The sequence below is a fragment of the Eschscholzia californica genome, unplaced genomic scaffold, assembly GCF_041429995.1.
Source record: "Eschscholzia californica isolate CP2 unplaced genomic scaffold, dmEscCali1.0.p SCAF_2, whole genome shotgun sequence".
In the NCBI taxonomy this organism is placed as follows: domain Eukaryota; kingdom Viridiplantae; phylum Streptophyta; class Magnoliopsida; order Ranunculales; family Papaveraceae; genus Eschscholzia; species Eschscholzia californica.
Genome location: NW_028238309.1, coordinates 67,337,517 through 67,349,239, shown reverse-complemented (window position 1 = coordinate 67,349,239; position 11,723 = coordinate 67,337,517). Strand labels below are relative to the sequence as shown.

At 34.6% G+C, this 11,723-nt stretch overlaps 1 protein-coding gene across 12 annotated transcripts; it reads left to right on the top strand.

Moving 5' to 3' along the window:
- Positions 1–2,006: 2,006 nt before the first annotated feature.
- Positions 2,007–6,906, top strand: LOC147560605 (zinc finger CCCH domain-containing protein 18-like). Of its 12 annotated transcripts, none has more exons than XM_086662759.1 (8): positions 2,007–2,382; positions 3,509–4,427; positions 4,611–4,778; positions 4,871–5,050; positions 5,162–5,238; positions 5,448–5,612; positions 5,718–5,838; positions 6,207–6,906. In XM_086662759.1, exons 2-8 carry the CDS (start codon positions 3,529–3,531, stop codon positions 6,283–6,285), a joined length of 1,689 nt encoding a protein of 562 aa, XP_086518885.1. In that variant the 5' UTR covers positions 2,007–2,382; positions 3,509–3,528; the 3' UTR covers positions 6,286–6,906. The 12 variants fall into 12 exon arrangements, with proteins under 12 accessions (XP_086518885.1, XP_086518889.1, XP_086518883.1 ...); XM_086662763.1 differs by having other exon boundaries at positions 2,012–2,081; XM_086662757.1 differs by having other exon boundaries at positions 2,020–2,081; positions 3,509–4,451.
- The last annotated feature ends 4,817 nt before the right edge of the window (positions 6,907–11,723 follow it).

Here is an 11,723-nt window from a genome sequence, read left to right as displayed (position 1 = left end):
TTTTGATTTAACCCTCACGTGAACGGAAAACGTTAACTTTTAGGTAAATGTCAACCGTGAGAATCACACACGTGAATCAGGACAAAAATGCCCTAATTTACATTTTAATTTTCATCTCAATACCTTCTTCATTTTTCTTCCATTAATCAACTTCATCAACCACAGACAACTATTCCCTTCATTGACTGCCACCACCATCATCATCACCTTCTTCACCTTCTCCAACCTATATAACCATTGCCACAATCTTAATCTTCACAAACTGCTGATTTTTTTGATAATGAATCTTATAAACTTTTCAAAAATACGGACCAAAGTATCAATAACTTATACATCCCAAAATGGAGTAATCTCTTTTCAGACACATGGACCAGAATGAGCTTGTCTTGAAATCATGGCGATCTTCGACTACTGCCACCACCACCATCGTCATCATTATCTTCTTAATCAACTATGAAAATTGATTTCTTTTATGAGTTGCCCTCTAATTCAACTAGCTCTTATCAACCAAAGAAGGCATACACCTTTGATCTTTGACTAAAGCCCTTAAGATTGATGATGGTTGTGATGGTGGCTTGTGAAGATAAAGATTGCGATGGTGGTTGTGTAGGGGTGGTCGGGGTCGATGAAAGAGAATGATTGTATGTGGTTTATGAAGTTGATTAATAGAATAAGAAGAAGAAGGAATTGATGAAGTTGATTCACACAACTACGATTAAACCAGAAACTAATGGTTTCCGTCCACATTGAGTTATAAATCAATTTTTTTAAAAAAAAAACGAGTGTGTAGTCTTAATATCGATATCAAATTGAGGGTTAATGTAAAAATCATACGTAAAGGCATTTTTATCCTGATTCACGTGTGTGATTTGCACAACTGATATTTAACTAGAAATTAACATTTTCTGTCTACGCGACGGAGTATATCAGAATTTTTTCATAAAACCGGGTGTAGTCCTAATATGAATATAAAAATAGAGATCAAAATCAAAATCTCTTTCTATTACTTGTATAGGTGGACAAAGTAGGGGACAAGAATCGGGAAGTTAGGGCTGACTAAGAAACTGAAGAATTACTATTTAAACTAAATATTTAATAAATAATTCTTACAAAACAAATACAGTACTAGAAAAGAAGTAGGGGTTTGTTTGGCAATCAAATCAAGAAAGAACTAAAGAAGAGGAAGATGGAGTTATCTTAACTAAAACTCCCGGTTCCAATGGTTGAAAGATTCTAAATTGTCTACCGAATTGCTTCCGATTAGGATCTAAATTGGAACCAATCATTTAGCCCTAAAAAATCTCTCCATATTTCTTTGGTCATCTCCTCTTTTTTAGCCGGTTGAACCGGTTACCTCCTCATGAGAGCCCTCCAATTTTCCTAAACTACCCCTAATTCTTGTCTAGTTTCCAAATCACTCCTAACCCCTAATCCTTGTTTTCTAATTTATTTGGTAATTATTGTGCCGGACATGTAAATTTAGTAGGATATACCCCAATCCTTTTGTCTAACCTCAATTAAACCCAATTAGGTTCTAAGATTATAGTATAAGATATAATTCATTATTGATCATCAATATAAATATGTCATTATAACTCTATCGTTATAAGAATTGAATTATTAACTTGGGATATTAAGTAGTTCTCTCCAACTGATTTCGTCAGTTTTAATTTTTTGAACTCGAACAACATAAATAAACTATATCTTAGTTCCGAAAATTAATACCTTTTTCTTCGAAAAAATGGTAATTAAGCTATATTTATTGAATGGTTAAAATTACATTGTTTATGAAGCTAAAACAATTTTTTTTTTATAGAAACCAACTAAAATTCTAAAACCACCCACTAACCCCACTTAGTAACTTCCAAAATTATGTATTTTTTTATTCTTTAATTACAATGTTTTTATTAGGGGTATTTTGGGATTTGTAAGATTATTGTTTAATCTTCTCTGTAAAACCAAGACCCTTTCCATTTTAAATCCTAATTTCTCTCTAACAAATCAATAACAAGTTAACAACCTGTAAATTAGAAGAAATGATTTCAAAATATTTTAAAAAGAAAAATCTAGAGAGAGAAAACGTGAGTTGGTTTGTTTTTGTTTTAATTTAATTATAAATATTAGATTAAATAGTGGGTCAAAATTAATTATTATATATAAATATTGATATTGATTTGAAACTCAAGGACAAGCGCCCTTGTTCCCAGAGAAATTGAAAAGCCTACCACCCTTTTTAATATAGATAGAGAGAGAAACAAGAAAACAGAGGTTTTCTTTTTTAGAGAGAGAGAGAGAGAAAAACAGAGTAATCAATCATGGAGTTTGTGGACTTCTATTAGTTCTTCTGACTTTTGTTTCACCATAAGAAGCTTATAAGATTTGGTGGGTATATAAGATTTCTCTTTAATATCTATGGAAGAATCTTCTATTTTGCTTCTTTCTTATCTCATGAAAATGAATTTTGGGATTTTTTCTACTAGTAGTAGAACTTGTTTCTAAATATGGGTCTGTTCCAAAATCTCTGAAAATGGTTTGTAGATCAAAAAAATTATATTTTCTTCTTTGGGTGGTAAGCTTTTGTTTGTGTTAGTAGTGAGAGAGAAACTCTTCATTCAAGTCGGTTCTGAAAAAACTTGTTTTTGCAGAAGGGTTTTGTTTCTATCCACTCTCTCTCCTTAAACTGACTATAAGAAGCCATGGTTGAGTGTTTTTACCCTTGATGTTCATGACAGATTCTAGCTCAGTTTCTATCTTTTTTTAAGGCATTTGCTTTTGGGTAAAGAAACTAACCTAGGGTTTTCTTTTAGGGAGGGTAAAAGGATGTTTTTAGTATAGTATGTTTCTGGTTCTAATCTTTTGTTCTTCCTGAAAAAAGGGTTTTCCCCTTTCTAGATATAGAAAAGGAGAGAAGTTATGTCAAATAGAGAAATTAGGGCTTGTTTTTTCTATTGTTTTGAGTGCTGATTCTGTTTTGAAGTTTATGATTCTTCCATCTTTTTTTTAGGTTTTTTTTCTTCCCTTAGTGCTTTCTATAGTATCATTTCCTTTATTCTTCATGAAGTCATATATTGCTTTCTTTGAATAGATAAATTACAAGATTATTTGGATATAGTACTTTGGGTAGATTGTGGTCCTTTTTCTAGGGCATGTTTTAGCTTTCAATGCTATATTGTGGTTTAGAATAGGTAAACAAATGATAGGGAAAAGGTTAAGTAGGGGAAGATGAGAAGAAATGGTATGGTTTTTAGGGTTTCTCTCTCTTTCATAAATATGAAGCTTTTTATAGGTTTACTCTAGGTTTGGATTTGGGTATGGGTGAGTTCTATCAATTTTTTTAGGTTGTCTAGATTTTTTTTTTGTTGGGTATTTTGTGTTGTTGTTTGATTTTGCTATCTTGTGACCTAGATAAATCTTATATTTATGTTAATTGTTTGAGGCCTTTCTTTGTGAGCGTTCATTTCATGCCAGCTCTATCTAATTTTCTTTTTTGAATTCCTTGTTTTTGTAGTTGCAGTATTTTGATGTGAAATGGATTTCCCTGAATCTACCAAGGTTGTTCTCAGTAGGATTCGACAACTAGAACCCGAAAATGCCACCAAAATCATTGGTTATGTTCTTTTACAAGATATCAGTGAGAGAGAAATGATTCGATTGTCGTTTGGCCCTGAAAGTTTGATTCAAGCTCTTATTAACAAGGCTAAACTAGCTATTTCGAAACCAACAATCCCAACCCCGATTCATCCACCTTCAATGAATTTGACAACGGAATTGGATCTCCCCACTCAATTTACCCCTTACTCCCCAGCCTCGTCTCGTTCTTTCTGGGATCAACCACAAATTCATAACATGGATTATATTCCTCAAATTTACACTGAATCAATCGCGGATGATTATGGACTCCATAATCAAGCTCCATTCTTGAATTTAGATGAGTCTATTGACTCTGTTAATCACCGAGGTGTTGATTTTGCTGGTAACTACTGCTACCCAGATGGAGCAGTGGGCGGACTAGCTGGACGTGTCAGTAGGAGATCCCCTAGCTTGCCTGAGTTTCCCGTGAAGGTTTGCCATTATTACCTCAAGGGTTTCTGTAAACATGGAACTAATTGTCGATATTGGCACGGGCCTATCCCTCCCGATTCCTTTTCTCAGTTTTTATGCCAAAATGGAAGTGAGTTTGGCAATGAAGATCATATGTTCCTTCCTGGGTCTCTTGAGAAACTCGAGTTGGAGCTAACTGAGCTTTTGAAATCTCGTCGAGGACATCCTGTTTCAATTGCGGCTCTTCCGTTGTTATATTATGAGAAATATGGAAGGAGTCTTCAAGCCGACGGGTACCTGACCGAGAGCCAGAGACATGGGAAGGCTGGTTATAGTTTAACCAAGCTCCTTGCTCGGTTGAAGAACAGTATTCGCCTCATTGACAGGTTCGATCATGAACTCTCGCCCAGGTGTTTCTCTATAATCTTTAGATATAAAGTTTCTTTATCATATAAGAAAAAGATCTATCTATATATATATATACATTTGTTTGTGTATATGTATGTATATATATATATATATATATATATACACTCTTAACTGTGGGCGTTGTTATAATTGAGTTGCAGACCTCATGGGCAGCATGCAGTAATATTGGCAGAAGATGCTCCGAGATATATGGAGTTTAGGAACGAGAGAAATGATCATGGTAGTGTAGTTTCTGGGTCTAGACAGATTTATCTAACTTTTCCAGCTGAGAGCACTTTTACTGAGGAAGATGTTTCGAACTACTTCAAGTAAGATCGTCGAAGATGTTGTTTTCTGGAGATTTTGCTTCTTTTTCAATAGCCTGTGCTTAATTTTCTTTATATTTGATGTTTATTTTCAGGAGCTATGGGCAAGTTCAAGATGTGAGAATCCCCTGCCAACAGAAAAGAATGTTTGGGTTTGTGACTTTTCTATATGCAGACACTGTGAAGATGATTTTAAACAAAGGGAATCCCCATTTTGTTTGTGGAGCTCGGGTTTTGGTTAAGCCTTATCGAGAGAAGTCGCGGCTATCTGATAGGTAATCTTTCATGCAACTTCATTTCGGTTCTACGGTTCTGTTTATCTTTTTTTGTTTCTCATTCTTGTTCAATGTTCTATCCGTTAATCTCTTTTTTTGGTTGTTTTGCAGGAGGTATGCTGAGAAATATGAAACTCCTATGTGCTTTCCTTCGAGCTTTCTCGAAATGGAACATGAGCTTCAATCAAGTGAGTACTGAATCACTACTGAGTTTCATTGTCGATTTTTTATAGTTCGTGCATGCCAAGTAATTGTAAGTTGAAACATTGAAGAAAAATATCGTATCTACTTCATTCAAAATAAAGATTTCTTATGTGATTGACGAGCGAACTCCAATATGCCTCGATATTTAGTTGTTTATGTGGTCATCTTTGACTCCTCTATTCTTCTTCGACAGTGCCTAGATTCATTGAGCAGGCTAGATTACTGAGAAAGCAGCAGCTAATTGATGAGCAAGAAGAATATGAGATGAGGCGTTTATCGGAAATTCAGTTAGCTTCTAAGCCACTAACCAACTCACCTTACTTTGGTTACTCATTGGACGAGTTCAAGCCCTCTGAAGGTCTTTATTGATGATTTTATTCTAAAATCTGTAATTTGATTGTTATTGACTAGTTTCTCCCACCCAAAAGTTCCAATTTCAACTCTAATGTCATATCTTGTGCAGATCATAACGAATTCACATCCACCGTCGATCACTTCAGTTACCTATTTGATGTTCTAAACATTGGTTCTTCAAGTGACGATAGAGCTAGAAACTCGAACACCAATTACAACGATGCAGATAGGTAAGTCTCTCCTACTATAATTCATTTAGATGAATGGGAATGTCTGTAAGAACTTGAGGCTTGATTTTGGAATGTGGTCAACCTCTATTGCGCTCTAACCCGAAAACTACACAATTGGTTCTTCCAGTCCATAAATGGTTGTTTCTGTTGGTTTTTGTCTATTCGAGCATGAAAATAAGTCTGAATTTAGAGTTTGTTGTCTAAAATAAATCGAAACGACTAGGTGGCCGGCCCTTTACTAAAATAAGTTGGATTCAGACTATTCGTATTCAGAATCAGACTAGGATGAATCATATTCACTTATCGTGTATTGTTTTATTTTTTGTCGGTATATTAGACCTAGTTGTTGGTTTTCTTTATGTTTGCAGCACCCAAGGACTTAATCTCCCAGAAAGCCCATTTGCATCTTCAATGGCAGCAGCAAGCAGCATTTCGACAGTCATATAGATACAAGTTCCGAAAACAAAGAAGAATTATAGAGATCAAAGTACTGGATTATAGATCCTAAAGCCCCATTATACCCAAAATTAGCAACTATCCCCCTCCCCCTCCCCCCCCCCCCCTTATCCTTTTTCCTATTTATCGAACAATCAAAATGAAGAAAGAAAGAAAGAAACATTAGATAGCTTCATCTTCTTCTTATCTCATCTCATCTCATCAATGGTGCAAGAACAGAAGAAATCAAAAAACGAATACAAAAAAGCAGGCTTATACGACAGATGTGACAGGTTTCCGGAGTTAGATTAAAAGAACAACAGAAGCAGCAGCAGAAGCAGAATTAAGAAGCGGGCGAAAAGGGAGGTCTTTTGGTCTTTCTTTTCGCTCTTTTTATTAGAAAGATAATGTAATTAGGTGAAGAAAAGAAAACTACAGATATGCAGAGTTTTATAGAAAGCTAAGTAAAAAAAGATGTAGGTTTGAATCTCTCTCTCTCTCTCTCTCTCTCTCTCTCTGCAATACTAGATTATGAAAATAAATTTACTTGAGAAAGAAACTAGTAGAAAGAAAACTCATTACTTGTGATGTTAATCTAATCTTTACTTGAAAGAAATGAGATTTCTTGGTCTATTTTGTCACGTCTTGTTACTTTATGTGCACTCAATTTGGAAGCCATTGTTGATGATACATTAATGAAGTAAATTAGGGCGATCGATGTGGGTTGAATAGTTAGCCACAAGTGGTAGTAAGCTCGCTTATAACCCTTTCATGGTGACAATCTTCTTTTCTCGGGCGCCACTTAAGTGCCCAAGTCCATCAATTTAACTACAAAATTAAAAAGAGAGTAGACCAGTTTTTTGTGGTACCAATAGTATATTTTATCCTTGACACATTAAAAGCTTTGATGTCAACACTTCAAATGGGGGGTCCAAGTCCAACATATATATCTCCTTTATTTTTATTCTTATAGAAAAGGATGTTCTTCTTTTTATCCAAAATGCACATGACTACTTATTGTCCCTCTAGGAGGTAGACTTTGTTTGTATTTGTTGGAGGAGCTAAAAGATTTTATCATCCCTATCCTGAGAATTGTTTGGATATGATGTTAAGAGTTTGGGGTTTCCTTATCCCTAATTGAAGATTTCATCTTCATTGGTAATTTGATTTACATGTCAAGTTACGATTATTATGTCCAATTTTAAACAAATTTTGTGGAACTTACTCTTTTTTTTTTCCTTTTTATGTTGAATTTGCTGTTCTATTTTTTTTTTCTCTTGAAATGTGACACATTTTAATCATACATTCTCTTCCAATAGTTTTTAAAATCTCAAAATAAAGTTATTGTTATAGGATGGTGCGAACCAACCTTCTGGTCTGCTAGTAATATTGTCTGTTTTAGCACATCTGGACCTTACGGTTTTAAAAGGCTTTATGAAAGGTGTTTAACCTCTTAAGAGGAACATCACACTCAGTCTCACGACCAATGTGAGATTGTTTTACAACAGATATAGGTTTTGCTATAAGTGGATTGAGTAAAAGTTGGAATTGAAGTGTAACCCAATGGGTTATATATCATTTCCTTGTTATGTTCTTACCTCTAACTAAGGGAAGAAGGGAAGAACCCAAGACTAAATGGTTTGTGGTTTGTGAGGGGTGGGGGAGGTTCAAGAAGGTCAAGTCAAAGGGTAGTCTATTCTTTATGGGTACGTGAGAAATAATGTGTCCCCAACGAACCTCTCCTCCTAATTAATACCACTGCGCTTTAGCTGTTACGGTACGGATTTGTAAGTTTTGCTGGCTCCATAAAACCCTACTACCCCGTACCTACGTACATACCCCATTCTCTCTCTCACTCTCTCACTCTCTCACTCTCTCACTCTCTCACTCTCCATTATATAGTTAGTATAATAAATCAATTAATAATGATGATAGGATAGGGAGGATGCAGAAAAGAGGAGGCAGACCCTAACCCTAGGATGTGGCAAAGTCATTCTCACCCGGATGGCGCTATCGTTCTTTCCCTCTTGCGAGTTTTGGATTTGGTCCGTCATTTGCGATGGGTTTCGAAACAGTCTCTCAGTATGCTTTAATCTGGCCCATGCCATGTCTGTATTCTGCCTAGGGTTTGTCCCTCTTTTCTGTTTCCTTATCATTATTGATATGTATAAAGGAAACAAATACCATTTAGCAAGGGTAATTTTACGTAAATTACCAACAACCCTTGATTGGAGTTCTAAGACGTATAGTCTTTCCCTTTAGAGGTCAAGAGTTCGAGGCACGCTAAACAATTAAAAAAAGGTTATTTCTCAAATAGCCCCCAATTTTGTGACCCGTTTCCTGCCTAACCACCTACTTTATCAAAAATACCCAATTTTGTGACCCGTTTTAATCAGAATTCGAGGTCTGGTTTCTCCGTCGAAGGGGGTTCCTCCCCTTTGCTGGAGTTGTATAGAGGGAGAGAGAGAGAGAGAGAGATGGGTTATAAAGATAAAGGGGCTAGAGAGAGAGAATTTTTTTTTAGAGACAGAGAGAGAGAGAGAGAGGAGAGTTTAAAAAAAAAATTATGTTTGAAAGTCTCCGAGCGAAAATTAATCGGTCGGCTACCTTCGCCGGTGAAGATGATGAGGTACCGAGAAGATGAGGTGCCAGAGAGAGGCGATGAGTTGGATGAGAGAGAGGCGATGACTAGTTAACGGTGTTATAACGGAATCTGAAAAAGGAGTCTGAAAAAGGAGACTATCCGGATATTTTTGATAAAGTAGGTGGCTAGACAGGAAACCAGACCCAAAGTTGGGGGCTGTTTGGGAAATAACCCTTAAAAAAAAGAAATTTTACGTAAATTTTAGAACAAATTTCAAATCAAGGTGATTTGTTAACTTCTTCTTCGTTTGTTTCCTGAAACAAGAAAAAATTCAGGTCGTTAATTAGAAATTCTTTCTCTGATTTTTTTTTTTAATTGTGTAACTAAATTATCTTTTCCAGATTTGCCTGAGATTTTTCTTGCTCTATTTGTGGTGATATACAAAATGGAATAGAGACAAGAACTATGATTTTCATAAAGTATTTCAACAAAAAAAAATGGTTTTTCATAAAGTATGTAAATGATAGATGAAAGTTGTCCTATATATTCCATTTTAACAAAAAAAATTGTCTTCTCTTTCTTGTTTTAAGAAATATCTATGTTAGCCGTTACAAGGCTCTGATACATCATGAAGATGTGATGAGCACATTAACTGTATAATTAAAACATAATGAAAGAGGCCTAAAACCCGATAATATGAAAGACGCCTAAAGCCCAACAAATTTATTACAATATTTACCTTATATATTGTCTAAATTACATGGGATAAATCTTGATGGTAAACTGCTTCCACCGAGACTCGATCTCACCACCTCATGGACTTAAGATAGGTGTCTGACCGTTGCACCAAATGGTGGTGGACTTTTTTCTTGTTGAGAGAGAAAAAGTAAAAAAAAAAAATGAAGACAAAAACAAAAAAAATGTTGTCTTAGATATAGAGTATATTACACCACATGACTACATAAGATATGGGTAGAGTGTTTTTCTTTCTAATCTGGACTGTAAAGACACGTTGAATGCCGAAATAGTACCTGAAAGAATAAATAAATACCGTAGTAATTTATACATAGAAAAAGTCAAAATTCAAATGTCGTAATAATAAAACAGAATAAAATCTTTTTCGGGAGTGGATTGCAATATTTAGCTTAAACTGGTAATTAAATTGTTGTTTAAGCATGCCTTAGAGATAGATATTTAACACAAGGTTTTTGGTATAGGAAGAGCACTATTTAGTAAAGACAGTGCATTAGAAATGTAAATTTATGTATTTGCTCTTCCTTTACCAAATTAGTTTAAGGAGGGCGTTATAAGGATCATTTAATAAATAGTGCCAAAATAGAAGGACTTAGATAAAAATTAATAATAAATCTAATATTTTATTCACTTGTAGTTTCTCTCACGTAAACAACCAAAACCCTAATATCGTCACTACTATCAACATCACCATTGCTATTAAAAAACTTGCAAAATTTACCATCACTATAGCCTTAGTTTCGAGCTTTTAATGATGCCTCAAGATCTCATGAATGAGGAATCACCGTTAATGAAGGAGACAACCTACATCAAGAAAGAAGATTCTTTCGACTTAAACGAAACCATCGAATTAAACGAAACCATCGACTTAAACAAGGACATCGACTTAAACGAAGTTATCGACTTAAACAAAGACATTTATAATTAAGATAATATGTCTCAGGTAAAGAAATATCATTTCTGGTCTTCCTCTATGGTTGAACAAACGTTTTAGGGTTTTAGGTCGTTTTTTTTCGTAAAGAATTTTCGGTTGGATCGACTGAAAAAGACAACAAATTTCGGTAGGATCGGCTGAAAAGGACAACAAATTTCGGTCATAATGGCTGAAAAAGACGACAAATTTCGGTTGAGTCGATTGAAAAAGATAACAAATTTCGGTCGGTCCCGCTGAAAATAGTAATAAATTTCGGTTGAGATGGCTGAAATTAGTCTGTTTTTTCAACCGCTCTGGCCGAATTTTTTTTTAAATTTTCAGTTGTTATTCATGAATTTTATTTAGGCTAAGCGAAATTTCTTTTATGTAAATGTCACTTATATATTTTTCGAGTTACATCCTTGTTTATATTCTTCATTGCAATATTGATACTTGAAATCTTCAAAAGTTACTTTAGTTAGTGTAAAACCCTAAAAATCTATGGAGAAATCAAGCAATAACAAGAATTACAAACTCTCTATAGAGATGAGTATTGTGTTAGTCATCTAGGGTTTAGGTTTCTGTCTCTATATCTCTCTTTTTGATAGAATCAAACAGATTTAGGGTTTTTCCCCTTTTCAGGTGTTTATCTCTCTTCTCTCTCTTCGATCTGATCGAAGGTTTTAGGTCGAACAAGATTCTCTCTTCTCTCTCGAAGGTTTTTAGTAGAACAGGAGAATACTTTCTTCTCTCTCTTTTGGTCCAAAATAGTTTGATGGGAGGGACCAAAGTATAAATTTGAGATATTTAAAAAAAATGTTTAGCCCTCCCTATTCTAAAAAGAGTGCTCTCCCTATCTAATGCACTGCCTTTGCCAAAAAGTGCTCTTCCTATACCAAAACCCTTAACACAATCACCAATAATGTAGATAAGACATTCATTTTGTAATATAATAAAAAAAAAAACAATTGTAACATAAGGAACCAAAAATGCTTTCTTTGTATAAGGTTTATGACAAAAAAAACTAGTCTAATATTGTTTCCTTGTCTTATTTCAATCTATATTGTAATGGCATCTTGTCTTGGCCACTACAAAAAGAGTAACAATTGGTGTTATTAAAGTTCCCATGAACATCACAATACAAAAGACACAATTCATGTCTTGCCAACCAAAACATCAATTCCAATTAAGGAGTTAAGA

Bases quoted from the DNA above. Each gene is read 5' to 3' on its own strand.
- LOC147560605 (XM_086662757.1), top strand. From the start codon at position 3,529: ATGGATTTCCCTGAATCTACCAAGGTTGTTCTCAGTAGGATTCGACAA. The intron at 5,239-5,447 runs GTGAGTACTGAA...CTTCTTCGACAG, and splicing joins GGAACATGAGCTTCAATCAA to TGCCTAGATTCATTGAGCAG. The intron at 5,613-5,717 runs GTCTTTATTGAT...TATCTTGTGCAG, and splicing joins CGAGTTCAAGCCCTCTGAAG to ATCATAACGAATTCACATCC.